At 38.4% G+C, this 18,018-nt stretch overlaps 1 protein-coding gene across 4 annotated transcripts in view; it reads left to right on the top strand.

Moving 5' to 3' along the window:
• TRPM1 (transient receptor potential cation channel subfamily M member 1) overlaps positions 1-18,018 on the top strand; it is an 87,038-nt gene that overhangs the window by 59,490 nt on the left and 9,530 nt on the right. For 2 of the 4 annotated variants that reach the window (XM_057382515.1, XM_057382513.1), the window contains exons 10-24: positions 708-831; positions 1,961-2,033; positions 2,893-2,993; positions 4,309-4,482; positions 5,143-5,277; positions 5,562-5,612; positions 7,082-7,222; positions 7,819-7,848; positions 9,654-9,943; positions 10,469-10,697; positions 11,409-11,531; positions 11,873-12,004; positions 13,980-14,108; positions 14,452-14,703; positions 15,217-15,391. In XM_057382515.1, coding sequence (XP_057238498.1) covers positions 708-831; positions 1,961-2,033; positions 2,893-2,993; positions 4,309-4,482; positions 5,143-5,277; positions 5,562-5,612; positions 7,082-7,222; positions 7,819-7,848; positions 9,654-9,943; positions 10,469-10,697; positions 11,409-11,531; positions 11,873-12,004; positions 13,980-14,108; positions 14,452-14,703; positions 15,217-15,391 — 2,159 coding nt within the window. Of the gene's footprint in view, positions 1-707; positions 832-1,960; positions 2,034-2,892; positions 2,994-4,308; positions 4,483-5,142; positions 5,278-5,561; positions 5,613-7,081; positions 7,223-7,818; positions 7,849-9,653; positions 9,944-10,468; positions 10,698-11,408; positions 11,532-11,872; positions 12,005-13,979; positions 14,109-14,451; positions 14,704-15,216; positions 15,410-18,018 lie in introns of all 4 variants that reach the window. The other 2 variants (XM_057382514.1, XM_057382512.1) reach the window with 1 other exon arrangement.

Here is an 18,018-nt window from a genome sequence, read left to right as displayed (position 1 = left end):
TTTCTTATTCATTCTTCCTATCAGCTCATAGGTAATTGAAAGAGCTTATCAGGATCAGTCTGTCTGAGGTGTGTTCCCTGCATGACTTTCTCTCCCAGTGCATATGATGCAGTGTCCAATTTTCTTCTCCAATAATTATGATAAGATTAATGTCTTCGTCTAGTRAGGCAAATCTGTAATGAGAATTTTTTGTCAGTCCAATCATTTTCTCAGTGAACTTAGAATTTTACTGCTTCTCTTGGGTACCTGCTGGTAATGTTTGCCATAATCTGAAAATACATGTTTTATTAGGAAATGGATYAAGATTGAAGGGCTATTTCATATTRCTTTCAGAGATCAAACATTTCTGACCTTTCTAGAATGTCCTATCTTTTGGGTGGTTCATTTGTTTCTCAGTTGGGTATTATGAGGTTTTAGATGCACTAGCAAGTTCAATCCTCTGTTCAAGATGATAACCAAGGTGACATATCAGAAATGTGAAGTATTTTGGGGTTTTTAGCTGTATKCAAAGGGACTCGGAACATTTAGAAGCAAAACTTGGGCTTCTGTAAAGCCAAAGGTAAAATCATGAAGACTGAACTTGTTAACAGAAGTATGTCTATGATATATGAAAGGAATACTTTTATATTATTGCTTCTTAAACAGCAGGCTTTCTGAAATTATATTCACTCTGACAATGTCTTCTTTTATGTCTATTTTTCATTTAGGATAATAAATGAATCCCTTAGGGACCAGCTTCTAGTTACCATCCAGAAAACCTTTAACTACAACAGAAATCAAGCTCATCAGCTGTTTGTCATTCTTATGGAGTGCATGAAGAAAAAAGAACTTGTAAGTGTCCTAAAAGTAGTTCACAAAGGTAATTTCTGTGACCAAACTTTATAGAGTACTTTCAAGGGCCATTTTGCAGGGGTATAGTTTAAACTATTTTTTTTCATGTAGCTCCATTAAATGTGCACAAGGTGACAAGCTGACTGGAGTCAGCCTTCCTAGAACAATTGGTTGAGAGAAGAGAGCCCACAGCTTCTTTAGTCAGACTGTTTTGAATTTAAAATGTGCACCAGAGCAGGCCTGGTTTAYTCAGGAAAATCAGACACTGGCTGTGCAGCCTAAGCAGACTTATGGTTATGGTTTTCTGTTGATAGTTTTGTTTGCTTTCTTGTTAATTCGTAATATTTTTTCTATAGCTCTTTTTTTTCTAATGTCATGTATCTTTGCATTCCTGTAAAATATGTTCTAACTATTGAGAAAATTMTATTCTCAGCAGTTAATGTGAATAGTTGCTTCTGGAAAATTAAGAATTTGGGGGTTTTTTTGTCTGTATTTGGTATGAACTTTGTTAAYATAGAATATTTGGTTAATCTGCTTTTGAATTATTAATCTTCTAATCTGCAGTTAACAGGCTCTACTTTGCATCAGTTACTATTTTGAAGTCATTGGATTGTAATGGGCTGAAGTTAGCAAATGTGACTAGAAATAATTGTCTTTCTTTACTTGATTCTGCCTTTTTGATTGTCATATATGATATATCCTGCAGCTAAAAAATATTTGGGTGTTATCACCAATAAAATGGATGCTATGGTAATTATCTTGGGTAACTAGCATTTCAATTTCCATTACAATTGAAAAGTAATAGAAACATCAGAAGACAATCAGTTTTGCATGGCAGTTTTGTCACCACTTTTTAAAATCCGTGGGTTTGGTGAAGATTTTCATCAAGTTTTGTTATGTTTACCAATGCAGGGATATTTTAGCATAACTTGATTGACAGAATTCAATTAAACGCTTCTGGGAAAATTAAATTTCAAAGAAAAATTTAGTGTAAGAGTACTTCTTGAAAAATCCTAAGTCTTAGGAAATAATAAAGCTGCAGCATTRTGGTCTATTTTCTATCCATGTGTTGAGTCTCTCTTTTTGCTGTGCTGTAATTTTGTGTGTTTGGTTTTGTGCTGCCCTTTAGATCACCGTGTTCCGCATGGGCTCCGAAGGGCAGCAGGACATTGAGATGTCCATCCTGACTGCTCTCCTCAAAGGTAGGTTTGCCAGGATGTTAGCAAGGATGCACAAAAGGACCCCAGAAGACATTCCTGTGCATTGTCTGAGGTTCCCTCTTCATGTCTAAGTCTTTGGTTTCTACACTTGGATTCTAACAAGTACCTGAACGTGTTTGCTTAATGTTCAGATTAGCATGAAGCATAAAATCTGGATTGAAAGTTTTGTGTGGCTTTCCTCCCCCAAAAGCCTGGGATGGGAGTGCTGCAACAATTGCACTGCTGATAATTGAGCTTGTTTTACTGCAGTTCTAGCATACGTTAATAAAGTTAGGAAAAAAAAAAAAAGGTTGGAAGAAAAAACGCTGTCTGGACTTTTCCAGATCTCAGATGATATCATTTAAACCTTGGAGCAATAGGATCGCTTCCATATTTATTTGGGGTTTGTTATGTTTGCTGAAACAACTGTTTTCTATCTGCAGGTATATAGTAGTTGACACAGGCTCAATATGGGATCTCTGGAGTCCCCAGAGCAAAGGAATAAAAAGAGGAAATTTTACACTCTTAACAACAGCATCAGCCAGAAGAGCTGAGAGGGGTCTTTTAGAAGAGCTAAATGTCTGTCTTCAGCATCAGAACAAAAGTCTGTTGGAAGCTTTTTTTTAAAAAAAAAGGGAGATAATCTCATTAATACCTTGGAAATTAGGATTATGGGGTTAAATGGAAGATGCTATAAAGTGATTTGATGAATCCACTGCTTTATGGCAGAATTATTCTAATGGCAGTATGATACAGAGCCAGGCTTGCTCTTTTCTGGTCCTTGCTGAAGTGAACTGTGGAAGGTTGTCCAGCCTTATTGCATCATTTGTGAAATACTCAACATTTGTGTGTTTCTCTTTAGGTACCAATGCATCTGCTCCAGACCAGCTCAGCCTGGCTTTGGCCTGGAACCGTGTAGACATTGCACGCAGCCAAATCTTTGTCTTCGGACACCACTGGCCAGTAAGACAAAGTTTTCTTTCTCATTTTGTTTGTCAGTAGTTTAAATTAAATCGTGGGTTATTTACACCTTGGATTTTGATGCTGCACTGGCAGCAGTGGTGAAACATTGCAGTTCATCTGCATAACTAAAATCCTCTATTTAAGCCACTTTCATGTCTCAGTGTACTGATGCTTTTTACTGTGTGAACCATCTGATGCTGAATTCCGAGAAGTGTCATGAGGAGAGCAGCCTGAAAGAGATTATAGGAATGAAGGAAAAAAAAATTTTGGTGTTTTTTTTTACTTAGTTGTCTTTCTTAAAATTATGCAATAAAAGGGCACTCAAAGGAATACCATTCATGTGCATGCTGTGCATAATGGAGAGATTAATTTCATTTGAAAGCCTGTACAATTAAATTTAAACAAATGTTGCTGCATATGCAATTTTCTTTCTTCACTTCTAATAGTGTGATGATTTCTATATTCAAGGTTCATTAAAATGTTTATATGGAGAAGATTTATTAATCCTAAAGATTAGGAAGTATAACTCCTATTTTTTTTTTGTGCAGGCTGGATTTGTCCAGCAATGGATTTGTGGTAGCTGGGCAGAGGAGAGTTTTTAAAGACTAATGAAAGCCCAGGATAGAAGCCTTGTTAAAGGCTTGGTGCTGWGGCTGTCAGTGTAGAGCACAGGTAGTTGTAATCCAGTTTTCTTGTCTGTGGAGTTTATGTAACCTAAGCATTATCTGGAGCAAGTTAAGCCTCCAGATGGCAGATAAGTGTTGTGGTCCATGTGTGCCTCTGCCCTGGGCAGATAGGTTGGAGAGGGGAAGGACATYAGGTGATGACTAAATGTGTCTTGAGAGGTATAAACAGAAATACTGCCTGCAGAATGGAAATGAACCAGTGAGGGCCCCTCCACCTTCTCTCTGCTCTGCAGTATGGATGCTATTTGGCATCATGTAGCATTTTTGTTAAGCTCTTTCTGCCCAGCTCTTRTTGYTATGTATTTTGACAATTATTTCAGRGAGAKCAAAAGGAACCRAAGTGTCCCAGCCCTCCTTTCAAACTGTTTTTATTTTTCGAGAGAAATCCTCCCCAGTCAATCTCCTTCACTGCTTTGACTTTCAATGTTACTGATTACATTAGACGTAATAGCTTTAAAAAAAGAGTAAAGCTGTGACTATGCAGAAAGGTCCTTAAACTCAGAGCAATTATTAGTTGACTCTGTGTGAGAAGTGGTGACTGGAGAGCAAGTTTGGTAAGAGTATACTCAATTCAATAGTTATTCTACGATCAATTAAATTTCTAATACTTTAATGCATTATAAATACAGCCTTTAGGAAGCCTTACAGCTCCTGATGGTGCAGCTCCTGAGAAGGAAAAGAAATCTCCAGTACCTCAGGCTAAAGCAGGCAGAGGGAAAGGAAAAGGGAAGAAAAAGGGAGGAAAAGCAAAAGAAGAACCAGAAGAAGAAACAGACCCAAGGAAACTTGAACTCCTGAACTGGGTGAGATTGAAGTAYTTGTATTAAAACTGTTAAAGATTCTTGTTTCATTCTTATGTACAAAGACAGAGGGAAAACACACACTTTCATTCTGTAGAATACTCATTTGCACAGTGCCACAAGATCAGTAGATTCTGCAGGAATGCTGTCAGTGTTTGAGCCAAGAATCCCTCTCTCCTCCCATGGGCACCACATGAAGCCATATCCCAATAGTACAAGTCAGTGCTGAGCTGCAGCATCTTCTTCCCTGCACTTGTCAGAAGGAAATAAGAACACCAGTGAGCATCATCCTCCTGTGTATGAGTTATTTTAACKTGTTCCTATCATGCTGATCAAGTAAATCCCTTTTATATATAATATGTCAAGCATGGCATGCCTGGTTTAGTTAAAAGYACTGAACAAAGTGATTGAAACCTCCAAGGTGAAAGAAGGAAAGCTACAGTTGTATTGCTAAAGGTTTGGAAAACTCTGTTATCTCTATTCATTTGCATATGGGTAAAATGTTACTTTCTAAATTCCTTTTTACTTACAGACTAATCAATATTTGGGAACTCAGTCCAAATCCTAAGAAAGGGCTTGTGGTTGGCTAGAAAAGGCTTGTGGTTGTTAGCCAACCAACTGGTTTGTATTTATGTAGTTACACATTTTCCCTCTGCAATTCAGGTGAATTCCCTGGAGCAGGCTATGCTGGATGCMCTGGTTCTGGATCGAGTGGACTTTGTGAAACTGCTTATTGAGAATGGAGTGAATATGCAGCACTTCCTGACCATTCCTCGCCTGGAGGAGCTTTATAATACTGTGAGTCAGCAGAAATACTAAAATGCCCAGTGATGTCTTTGCTACTGTATTGTATGGAACTTGAATCACCACAGAGAATTTTATAAAAAAGGGTTATTACACAGCTCTTGATAGAAWGGTGTTTGTCACTGTAGCCCAGTTCTTTCTTTTCACTCCTCTGGAGTGTGATGGCACATGGTTGTGGTCTAAAGCTCTGCTTAAGGTGCCAGATCACTAATCATGTTCATGTTTGAAAAAAAATCTGAAGAATTAAAGCTCTAATGAGCCATGATTTTTTTTTTCAGAGATTGGGTCCACCAAATACACTGCATTTGCTAGTCAGAGATGTGAAAAAGGTAAGCTTTACTAACAACAGTGTTAYATTTGTGTGATTACACTAGCCACGTGAATCAGCAGTAAAAGCAAGCATAGCATGGGGGGCTGGCATTTGAAATTAGATGGCAGCTGTTAAGGAAAGTTAAATATCTTCTTGTGACCAACACGACTAAGAAGTTTTTAAAAAAAATTAAAACTAGGGAGTTAACTAACTTAAATTCTTAGTAGTGTAATATGGCATTTGAAATTTAGATTGCTACTGTTTTTTCTCTGCAAGAAGCTCCCAATGCAGCATAAGAGCAGAGGAGTGGAAGGAAAGGACTGCTAGATTAACTGGAAGCACTACTCATGATTGCAAAATTTGTTCCCTTTTGTTTGTTTCCTTTTGTGTTTTCYAGTTATTTTTCTCCCACAGTCCTACTTTTACCTGGGACAAACTCTGTTCTGCTCTAAATTTGTTATTCATTTGTTACCATTGTATGTAAATTTGTTCGTTATTTGTCAATAAAGGAGGGTCCTTGTGAGATTTGTCGTATTTCCCCTCCTTGAGGTTTTGAAGCTTTTATTCAGTAAAATTCAGCTGCATGAAATCTGCTGTATTCATTTCTGCTAGGAAAACTCCCAGTTGTTCCAGGGAGGTTCAGATGTGGGAGTCATGCAGCGTTGGGTTAATGTATAATTCATCTTCATCTTTCTCATAGTTTAACACTTTTCTTGTTCAATGTTGTCACTTTGAGTGTTACTAATGTTCATCTGCATTCTGCTGTCTGTCTCTCCTCTTTCTCATTTCATTTCCACGCTCTCCCCAGCGGCAATCCCGGGGACTCAGTTGGGTTAACATGGAGGTGATGTGCTTCCTTAGGCTGTAGTTGTTCCATCCTAGCAGCTGATGTAGAATCAGTCATTGCTCTAGGACGTAGCTTGGACAATGGAGATCGTTTATTTTTTCTAGTAGAGTCAATATAATTATCCAGTTTTAGCTGTAACCACTGAAATTAGAGTTTGCCTTTTGCTTTGATTCTGGGCTGCCCATTRATTGTGGTTTGCATTGTAGTCTCAACTGTAGATAATAGGATGAAATATAAGTTTGAATGTATGMATATCAGGGATATTCACCATGAAATATTCATGCTTTTATATTTGATWAATGRTAATCAATACAAAATTTCTTAATSATTARTATAACCCATGTAAACAAAGTGAACTTGTATGGACAGCGACATATGAGTAAATCAAATGGAAATTTGTTCACAATTATGGATTCTGCTTATAAGAAAATCAAAAAGCTATGACCCTAGAAATTTTTATTATGTGAATCAGTTACTATTAATTTCATACAAATGTTCAAAGACTGAATTCAGTGGCTGTAAAGAATACCCATGTGCCAGTTTAATCATGACMTTTGTTTAGCCAGGCAATTTAATCTGTGTCATGTTTTCTCATCCTAACTCCTCATTAAGTTGTGGTTTGTTTGTTTTTTTTTTTGTAGGGAAATCTTCCACCAGATTATCATATCAGCCTAATAGATATTGGTCTTGTTCTGGAATATCTCATGGGTGGAGCCTACCGCTGCAACTATACTCGGAAAAGTTTTCGGACTCTTTATAATAATTTATTTGGACCAAAGAGGGTAAGAATGAGTTCATTCTGGATACGGCCATTTTGCCAGTGGTAAAAAATAAGCAATACTCTATTCCCTTGTTTTTGTGAAACTCTGCAAATTAAATTCTAAAGAAATGCTGCAAGGTAGAAGTTAAAACTCCAAGAGTAAAGTTTCATAAAAAACTTGTAAGATAACTATGTTAAAGGATGTGAGGACACAAGAGGTGGTGAATACACTGATCTGGAGATGAATTTACTCTTATTCCTTTAGTTTACAATCCAAGTATTTCTAACTGTGGTGTGCTTAGAAGTGCTGGKTTTTTTTTTAACTTTTGTGACCATGTGATGATTTTAATTCTCATTTATYAAATGATTCATTTAACTCTTCAGTTTGAATTAAAATCTTAATTTGAGTGCAGGATAGATATTTCCTAACCCATTGCATTCCTTCAAATACAATTAAGAGTAACTAATTGCAGCACTATTGGTACAATTATTTGTAACAGTAAGTTTCATAATACATGCTGTACATTTGTTAATGAAAATGGGTTTGCTTGGTATTGTTTGGTCTTTCAATTTTTCCTCCCATCTAACTGATTTTCTTTTCTATTTTTTAATATTCAGCCAAAAGCTCTTAAACTGCTGGGGATGGAGGTAAGTTGGATTTGCTTAACATACTCGTTTTATCAAAAYATTTCTTGGTACAGTTCTGTTCTTGCTTTTAGCTTTTTCATTTTTACTGTGACTGACAGAAAATTTCAATTAGACAGGATATTCCATTGTGCAAACATTATATGAAACAGTTCTGACCATTTTTTAAGGGCAGAATCTTTAGAACTGCCTAAAGCTCTGCTCAGTGATCTTTAGGCAATTTTTAGGACAATTATGTAATAACATGCTTCATGTTGGAACATATTGTAGATTTAATTATTCATATATATACATTAATGGTATTGAGAGGAGAATGTAATCCAACAGTGCTACTTATGGTGAAATCCCCTTTAACCATGAAATAACAATTTCTGTGCTTAATGATGTTTTAGCATAGAGAAAACATTTAACTGGAGTGAAAAACCAAGGTGGTCAGATGCTGTCCACCATAAAACATCCTTGCTATTGTGATGACACCATGCTTTGTAAACAGTGAGCCTGATCCAGAATTTTGGGTCCAGCCCTTCCCTCAATTACTTGTGTGTCTGCAGAAATTGAGCAGAAACAAATTTGGCATGATGCCTAAAGTTTAGGCTCCACAGCACTTTCTGTTCTACACAGGGTTTTGTTCTTATTTTATTTTCCTAGTGTGTAGAGGACCTAATTTTTGGTCCTCCATTTGAGATTTTATGTCCTGTACTTTAGAAATGGTACATACCTCATGCAATTAATGACCCCTTAATTTTCCATAGAAGACAGAGGTCACCACTTGCAGTTCTTAAAACTGCTGGAGGAGAAGTACACACTCAATTGCTGAGCTGAAGAGTCATCTTTGGAAACYTGGGGTTGGAGGCTGAACTCGGAATTTGGATTTAGGTTCACATTTTGTTGAAAAATAGTGCATTATGTTGAGTTTACTTGAACAAGATCTGATTTTGTAGAATAACAATTGTTTTTATTTGCAATTCTGAAATTGGAATCAAGGTCTACAATCATGATGATCCTTGTCTACACTTATATATGCAACGTTCTTCCTACATTTTTTAAACCCTAATTTTCCCAATCATGGCTTTTCTCCCTTCAGGATCGTGCTTCATTGTCACTACTTCCCTTCAGTTACTCCCATGTTGGCTCCTGTAGTAATGGCCTATCCTCCCCATCCCTTTAAGAAATGGGATACTTAATACCTTCCATGTGCACTGCATACATARGAGGAGATTGCTTATTCCAAGGTGAAGACTGCCTTCAGTATCTTGCTGTTCTCAGGGGTTCTGTGTGCCTGTCTGTGCTGTTTGCATGTTGCCATGAGCTGCACGTCAGTCTGAGGAGTGCTGTGATCCCTGTAAGGTGTGCAGCACTGCTCTGCAGGATAGACACAGACATAGGGGATCAGAAAAGAGTGGAGCCTATCCACAGGGAATTCAGCTTTGTTAGAGCCTCACTGACACTGCAGAGGAATTAATTCATTAATTGCTTGCAGACCAACCTATGCACTTTGCCATGCAGTAGAGATCTGGGTACAGTGCAGTGTTAAGAGATGCCTTCAGTACCAAGGGCTTCTACTGCACTTTTCCAGGATGGGTGACTTGTAATTATGTGTACAAGAAACAGTACCCTGGATAAAGCCTGAGTCTGTGTGTGCTTGCCCCACGCATGCTCTGTCCTATTGCATTCATTGTAGCAAACAGCAAAACCAAATTAGAACTTTGAGTGCCTCAGTGTCCGCTCAGTACTTGTTCYGTGCATGGCGCTGTTGTCTGGTGAGCTCTTAGAAACTGATGGGAATAATTTTTCTTCCTTTCTCCCAGGATGATGAGCCTCCTACCAAAGGGAAGAAGAAAAAGAAAAAAAAGGAGGAAGAGATTGACATTGATGTGGATGATCCMGAAGTCAGCCGCTTTCAGTACCCCTTCCATGAGCTGATGGTGTGGGCTGTGCTGATGAAACGGCAGAAGATGGCCCTCTTCCTTTGGCAACGAGGGGAGGAATCCATGGCCAAGGCACTTGTGGCTTGTAAACTCTACAAGTCTATGGCCCAYGAGTCTTCTGAGAGTGAGCTGGTGGATGACATCTCTCAGGATCTGGACAACAACTCAAAGTTAGTAGATGCAGAGCAGGTTTTATATCTACTTGATACAAGCTTGCTSAGAAGTTTTACTTTTAGTTAATTCCTTTCTACAGTGTAGTTTCACAGAATGCCGTTTGGAGCCAATTTATCAACTGTAGACAAGGCAAAATGTGCTCTTGGGATCTCAAGACAATGCTAGCGAGGAGAAGGCTTGCATTTTTTTTCTGAAAATGCATTTTTTTCTTCAGCTTCTCTCTGTAAAACTGGCTAGTTTTATTTCACAAAGTTATTTTTAGATTTAATAATTTAACTCAGGTAAGTTAAGAAGTATCTGATGATACATCTAAACTGCCTTTAGGATGTTATCAGTCTAAGTGAATTCCCTCAGTTCACTCACAATTTGTTAGAAACTTCTGTAGACTGTCCCAAATCAAGCTTGAGATCACTATATATGTGTGTGGATAAACATGATGCCCTGTGAACAATTAAAAATTAAATTGAAAGTTAAATTGATTTCTAAGTCAAACTTCACTGGTCTTACCTTGTATCTTCCAGAGATTTTGGCCAGCTGGCTGTTGAACTCCTGGATCAGTCCTATAAACATGATGAGCAGATTGCCATGAAACTGCTGACGTACGAACTGAAGAACTGGAGTAATTCCACCTGCCTGAAGTTGGCTGTGGCAGCTAAACACAGAGATTTCATTGCTCACACCTGCAGCCAGATGCTCCTCACAGACATGTGGATGGGGCGCCTGCGCATGCGCAAGAACCCCGGCCTTAAGGTATCTCTGTTGTGCAGAGCTTCCAAAGAGAGTTTGTTGTATGGGGCACTTTGTGTTTGCATAGAAAAAATGGCTTACTTAGTGATGCTTTAAAAACATGTCTGTTTTAAAGCTAATTTGTTTCCAAATTCAGGATATCTAAGGAACGTTATGCCATGACAAAGGAAAATATAACTCCATAAAAGACTTAACATGATTGGAATCTGAGAAGTTGTGGCTTTCAATAAAGCATGAGATTCGTTAATTAAGAACATACTCCTTCTATTAAAAATTAGTTGGATACAAGCAAAARGATCTCCATTAGGGGTCCACGCAATGGGAATAGAGATAAAACAAACCAGATGTGGACACATGCTTCTTATATTGCTTAATATCCTGCCAGAAGAGACAGTTGAGACTCAGTGTTGAAAGGAGTGAAATCTCTGCAATTGCAYTGTGTGAAACCATGTGATTTTTATTTCCTGCTTCTGTGAGCTGGAGCACAATTTCTTAACTGCAGAGTTTTTGTGAAGATGGGAGGCCTTCCAGAGTGCCATATTTTATGCAATACCTTAKTGTCAATGCTTCATAAGTACTTAATTAATTTTTTAGGCTTGAGGATGGCAGAATATCTTCAATACTGTACAAAAGAAAATTYTGTTAATGGGACTTGCCTTGTTATAAAATCTGTAATGTAAATGAACATTAAGCTGAATTCTTTCTTGTTTCCAGGTTATAATGGGAATTCTCTTCCCTCCCACCATCCTTTTCCTGGAGTATCGGAGTTACGATGATCACTCCTACCAGACATCAAAAGAAAATGAGGAAGGCAAAGAAAAGGAGGAGGAAAATGCGGTCAGTAATGAAGATTATTAGAAAGTTCTAATATCTCAAGAGTGCTCATTTTTCTCACTTTTCTGATTATTCTGTAGCTTACTCAGGTTAAAATCTCAACTGCCTATGTGGGATAAAATCAGTGATGAGTTTTGGGAGTGTATAGAGTGGATTTTCATGGCACATGAAGTGTCTGTGTAGYTCCACAGATTTACAGAATTCTATTTCTGTACTTTTTAAAAAGAGGTCTGTTGCCCAGGGGAATCCCTGCTTGGTTAACAGTTGACTGGGGCTGTGGCTGAGGAAAAGCTACTATTTTTACTGCTGAATATTGATGAAATCTGACAACTTTGATCTTCCAGGATGCAAATGCAGATACAGGCTCCCGAAAAGGGGATGAAGAGAATGGAAAGAAAAAACAAAAGAGCCTTCCAATTGGAACAAAGATCTATGAATTTTATAATGCGCCTATTGTCAAATTTTGGTTTTACACAGTAAGTTATGATGATTAAACTGATAGTGATGGGTTTGCTCACACCTGTGAAACTGAGAGGATTCCAATGTAAAAGTAGTAATCATGTAATAAATAAATATTTTACTGGAAATCTGATACTATTTCATGGAATCTGATGAGTAAAGCACTCCCTTTCTTCAGAGAAAAATGCACTGAGACTGAAACAGAATGAATAACTGAAGCTTATGCTGTCAGCCTCTAAGGCTTCTACGTGCTTTGAAGGAGGCTCTGTGTGGCTGATCAYACACCAAACCAAGTGCAAGCTTCAYTCAATCCAAACTAGGCTGCATTCTCTTGCTTTCTAAAGGTCCTGGCTCATTGAAATGTCCTTTATGACCCCTGAAGTAACCCCCCAGTATCTGTGTTTGCCATTTGCCCTGTTGCACAGATGGGTGCAGCCTAGATGGACCACAGATCTCAGTCTGCTAAGACTTCATAGGTACTTTTACTAAAATAGTTAAAACCTATCTAAACTAAAGTACTTCTTTTTGACATACATCTGATTTTCTATTTATTGCATCAAGAATTATCTGGTGTTAAATGGTTATAATAAAACAGAACATGTRTTCATGCTTCTGCTCATAAATTTTGTGTGTGCCCTGTAACAGGGATACCTGTTTATTTTTTGTTCAAAATTGTGTAGGATGCATGATGCTTAGTAGGTTATAATAATATGCAGGTTTTAATTTTAGCACATTTTAATCAATAAACACTATATTGATCCCTTTCTGCTGCCTGTATTAATAACTTAAAAGCAAAATTCCTATTTGATTTCAAAGARAAGTATTCAACATGGTTTTACAGTGCAAAGAAATTACATTTTAGTAGACTAAAAAAGCTCCAGGCACAAAGGGTCTGGTTTAGAGTGCTTTAGAATTTCTGTTTTGCTTCTTTGAGCAAATGAGATAATTCAGCTGTCTGGATCATATGTTCCACAGCATCTGTGGTTCCCTGAGCTGCTGGAGGCCTGTGGCTGTGCCAGTGTGGAGGGCATTGCTGCACGCCTGCTTCCTGCAGAGAAGGAAATATTTTTCCTTGTGCAAGAAGGGTCTGCAGCAGCTGAATATTTCACACTTAGCCTCAACACATGGGTTCATATGAATGTCCTAATTAGCAACATTATTAGGGAAATGAACAAAGGGGGCTTTGCTTTCATGCATTATCAGGCCCCTCAGCTATGGGGATTTGASTGCCTTCTGTCTGGTGTTTCTTCTCTGGTGATGCAGCTTTCCCTGCTCTTACTGGGAAAGAAAGCTTGCTCCTGAGACTGGGAGCTACTTAAAGTAACCAAAACATCTGTCCATGTAGATGGGTGTAAGTAACAAGTGTAGGAAGAGGGTCTGATAGATGAAGTTTGCATGCCTCTGGCTGCAGATGAGGAGTGTATTCTGCCTAGATGGTCTCAACCACACCAYTACAGAGTGGASAAAGCAATGGCCTGGGGAGCTCTTKATTTTCCCTACCCCTCCAGGCAGGTGCTGCTCACAGCTTTGCCTCCCTGTYCTGCTTTACATCTGCCTTGAGATGGTGGGTAAACATTTCACTCTGAATATTCCACTCTTTAGAAAACTCCATTTTCTTCCTGAAATGTCTTTTCATTTGTTAGTGTTTTGCTTCTGGTTTTTTGTTTTCCCTGCAAAGTCATTGAATCCTTTTTGATTTTTTTAACTCTGGATTTCCAAGGTCTCCAAAATTTTTGTTAGGTTGGTCACCAAAGGCTGCTGTGTGGCTTGGAGACCAGCACCACCAGTTTGGTATTTACACCAGTGGTTGTGGAAAACTGAGTGTTAGCTCTATTGACTTACACTAATAGTCCAGGATTTCATAATGGAAATTAGTGGAGACTGGCTTTTTGTATGTGTATGTGTGAAAGTCTTCTCAAATAATTCCATATTGGAAGGATCAATTGAATCCATCACCTGGAGTCTATAAAGGATTTRTTTCTTTTTTGGCAGATATCGTACCTTGGGTACTTGATGTTATTTAATTACATCATCTTGGTGCGGATGGAACGGTGGCCATCAGTCCAGGAATGGATTGTCATCTCCTACATTGTGACATTGGCTTTGGAGAAAGTCAGAGAGGTAAAGTGTGACCATACCCACATCTCATAATCCTTAAAATCTCTGAGGGATTATAATGGCGTGGACTCATGCACAGGGTTGAGAAGCCACACAGGAGAGAGAGGAGTCTCATATTAGAAAATATAATAATAACTATATAATAATAAAATATAATATATATATATATTATATAATAATAAAAGTATTCTTGCTTGAAACAAATTTTGCTGGCAGTGGAAGGGGTCTCAGACACCTATTGAATATGACAAGATTGGTCTTTTTTCATAACCATTACTTCAAAAATGTAACTTGGAGTTTTTTCTAATTATTTCTTTGTTGTTTGTTTGTTTGAWTTTTRTTTCAGATTCTGATGTCAGAGCCTGGCAAGCTGAGCCAAAAAATCAAAGTTTGGCTCCAGGAATACTGGAATATTACTGACCTGGTGGCTATTTCAGTATTTATCATAGGAGCAATTCTTCGTCTGCAGAACCAGCCTTACATGGGTTATGGAAGAGTGATCTACTGTGTAGATATCATTTTCTGGTACATTAGAGTACTRGATATCTTTGGTGTGAACAAATATCTGGGACCTTACGTCATGATGATTGGAAAGATGGTTAGTGCCTAAATTGCTATAAATTATGTCTTTAAGAACTCCATGGGAAACTAAATTCCATTCTGGTTTAAAAAGAGGTTTTCCATCATGTAGGACTSTAAATAAAGCCTGTGAAAAGTTGCCATATGAGTTTCATGCACACACACAAGATGTTATGTTCATGCAATAACAGATTGCAGATACAGCAGGATCATCCAGAAAAGCATCAGCTGTGCACAGGAGATTGTACATCAACRATTGTATCATCTTTTGCAACCCTAGAGGAGGTCTGGGCTGAAAGCACAGCATAGTACATTTGATGCAAAGAGGAGGGATAGCAAAGATTTTAGTATTTTAAGTATTTTTAAATATAGTCTGGTATTCCTTTAAGTAACTGCTCTTTCTGTATTTGTATGTATGCTTAATTCATGAGCAGTACCTAAAGAGTGATGTCAGGAAGATTCTCTCTTGCTGTTTTCTTGCTTGCCTGTAATGGCTGCTGGTGCTGAGAGCTSTCTGTGCTCTCTCCTGCAGATGATTGACATGCTGTACTTTGTGGTCATCATGCTGGTGGTTCTGATGAGTTTTGGGGTAGCCCGCCAGGCCATCCTGCACCCAGACGAGGAGCCGTCCTGGAGGCTGGCTCGCAACATCTTCTACATGCCCTACTGGATGATCTACGGAGAGGTGTTCGCTGACCAGATAGACCGTAAGAGTAGAATTCATAGTAAGAGTCTGTTTCCTGTTTCTCAGGCAGATGATCAGATCCAAATTAAAGACTATTTTTAATTTGGAAGTAGTGTTGTGGCTTCACGATTATATTGTTGTTGTTTCCTTGTGGCAGACCTAAGGCTGAACAGTTTTCTGTTCCCCACCTGCATGTCTGATCTCTTGGTTTATATTCAAATTCAGTTCACACCAAAAGTGATGAAGTGGGGAATATTCTCCTGTCCAAGAGTGCGGCAGTGTTAAATATTCTGTTTACTTGCAGGAATCAACAGAGATCATTCTGAAATGTTCYTTTCATTCAAAGGTTTACTAAGAGTCAGTTCCAACAGAGGAAGAAAAAATAAATCCCGCACTTGGGAGGTTAAAATAGAGATATCCTTTCATCTCCAACTCACAGGCAATGAGCTCATACATTTTTATTCCCAGTCATGCATCTGTCTGCTTTCAGCAATGTTTCCATTTCATGAATCACTCATGTTGTTCTCTTCTACATCTATGGGAAAACAAAACAAAAAAAAAAAAAAATCAAACTCCACTTGATTAGCTTTGGGTATGGAAGTAGCCTTTCTTATCAAAAACCTGCATAGCTTAAAAAAATAGCTATCAGTTTTTTAAAGGAGATGGAAACTGTCCTGTTACTGCTAATTTTGTGCTAATATTTGAAATTTGTATGACAGTCCAATGTGCAGCTGRCCTCCTCTAGTGTGTATCATGTAGTTTGCACTTTACCTGAAAGAATACAAGCTGCTGTTTCAGCTTTGTGTATATGTTCTTTCAGTCACCTGTATATACTGATAGGTAGGGAAGTGGAAGGCTAAAGAACGTGGAGGTCTAAATTCAAAAATCATAAAGATTCATCCTTATGAGAAGTTTTTATACCAAATGTCATTGAAGTGTGCTTTAATAGTTTAGAAAGGAATAAAGTGTCATTAGTCTGTCTCTGAACAGTGTACAGTCAGATCAGCTTTGTTTTCCTAATGAATGTTTGTTTCATCAATATACCTTAGGGTACAGTAAGTTAATCTTGACWAATGCAAGGTCAARCCAKTCATCCACTGCCTGGTACTGCAGCWTATCCTGGCTCACAGATGGGGCAGCTCTCCCATGGAGAGGAATCACTGTAATGGTCTATCCCTTATCTCACTRTGTGCATCAAATCCTGCTTCAGATTGAGCAAAGAATGTTTGCCAMTGTAGACAGTTTGATTTCCTTGTAAATCAAAACTCACCTTGTCAGCCATCTCTGTAGCGTATGTAACATCCCAGACTTCTCTCATGCTTCCAGTCATTCCTCAGTTATATACTCAGCATGCTTTGAATTAGAAATCTTTCTTCAGCCGTGCAAAGATTTCAGGGACARAAGGTTTGGGTTTTCTGGTTGTACAAGYACAACTGCTTGCKCCTTCCCAGGTCAGAAGCTTTGCTSTGTCAGTAGTCTAAGCATAAACTAACTTGGAAATGTGTGAGTTTGTGTTGTTTTAATAGTAAAATAATTCTGGCTATGCAAGGCATTCTTCTACACTGCCTTATAGTTATTCTGTACATTTGTCCTGTGTAGAAGTCTATGGACTKACTCCTGAAGATCTTTTTGCTTTCAATGACAAGTTTTCACTGTAATCTGTCCATGGTTCTCTGTAAACACACTGCAAAAGCAGCCTCAGAAGTCGTGGGGCAGTCTAATGTGACTCTGACTCAAGCGCTCATGGCTGGTTTTGGCAAGGCCCAGGGGTGTAAACAAATTATGGAAAAAGTATTATGTCAAATTTTCCCCCTGAAAGAAGGTAGGGGACTTGGTCAGTAGCTGCTCTGAGGATAAGGTGTCACCTAAAGATGAAGATCACAAGTCACAGAAATTGCTGGTGTTAGAAGGCACCTTTGGAGATCATCCAGTTGAACATTCCTGCTCCAAAGAGGGTAAATTGGATTTATCCCACATTGCTTAGGGACTGTTCAGTCAGGTTTACAGCAGCTTGAAAGATGAAGACTGTGCAGCCTCTCTGCACAACTGGTTTAAGTGGAGTTTCCCATATTTCCACCTTTGCCCACTGCTTCTCCTTTCACTGAGAAGAATCTGGCCCTGTGTTCTTTTTTCCCACACAACATCAGTTATTTCTRATATTGGTAAGATCTCTGTGACCTTCTCTAGACTACACTACCCCAGCTTTCTCAGTCTTGTCTCATTTGTCAGATAGTCCAATCACCTCAATAATCTCTGTGGCCCATGACTGGAGTATTTTGGTATGTCCATGCCYGATTTACTGTGGAGGAGCCCAGAACCAGACACACAAGGTCAGATGTGGTTTCACACAAGGCCAGATGTGGTTTCACCAGAGCTGAGTAGAGGGGAATAATTACCTCCCTGAATTTGCTCTAACACTTTCCCTAATGTACCCCAGCTCTTGCATGGTTCACTCTCTTTAGAAGATGTGCATGAACAAGAAGTTATCAGCATCTAATAGTCAACAGCATCATATTCTTAAATAATTGGAAGCTTGGTTGAGTTTCCTTCAATACTGTGATTTTTCTTAAAACCAGCATTTAGGAACTGGCAAGCAAGTATCCAGACTGGTACTCAAAATGGGCATTAATGATACTGACAGTGTACAAT

The sequence above is a fragment of the Malurus melanocephalus genome, unplaced genomic scaffold (genome assembly GCF_030028575.1).
Source record: "Malurus melanocephalus ecotype Western Australia unplaced genomic scaffold, MMel_1.1 scaffold_572, whole genome shotgun sequence".
Classification (NCBI taxonomy): domain Eukaryota; kingdom Metazoa; phylum Chordata; class Aves; order Passeriformes; family Maluridae; genus Malurus; species Malurus melanocephalus.
This window is presented reverse-complemented; position numbering and strand designations above follow the sequence as displayed.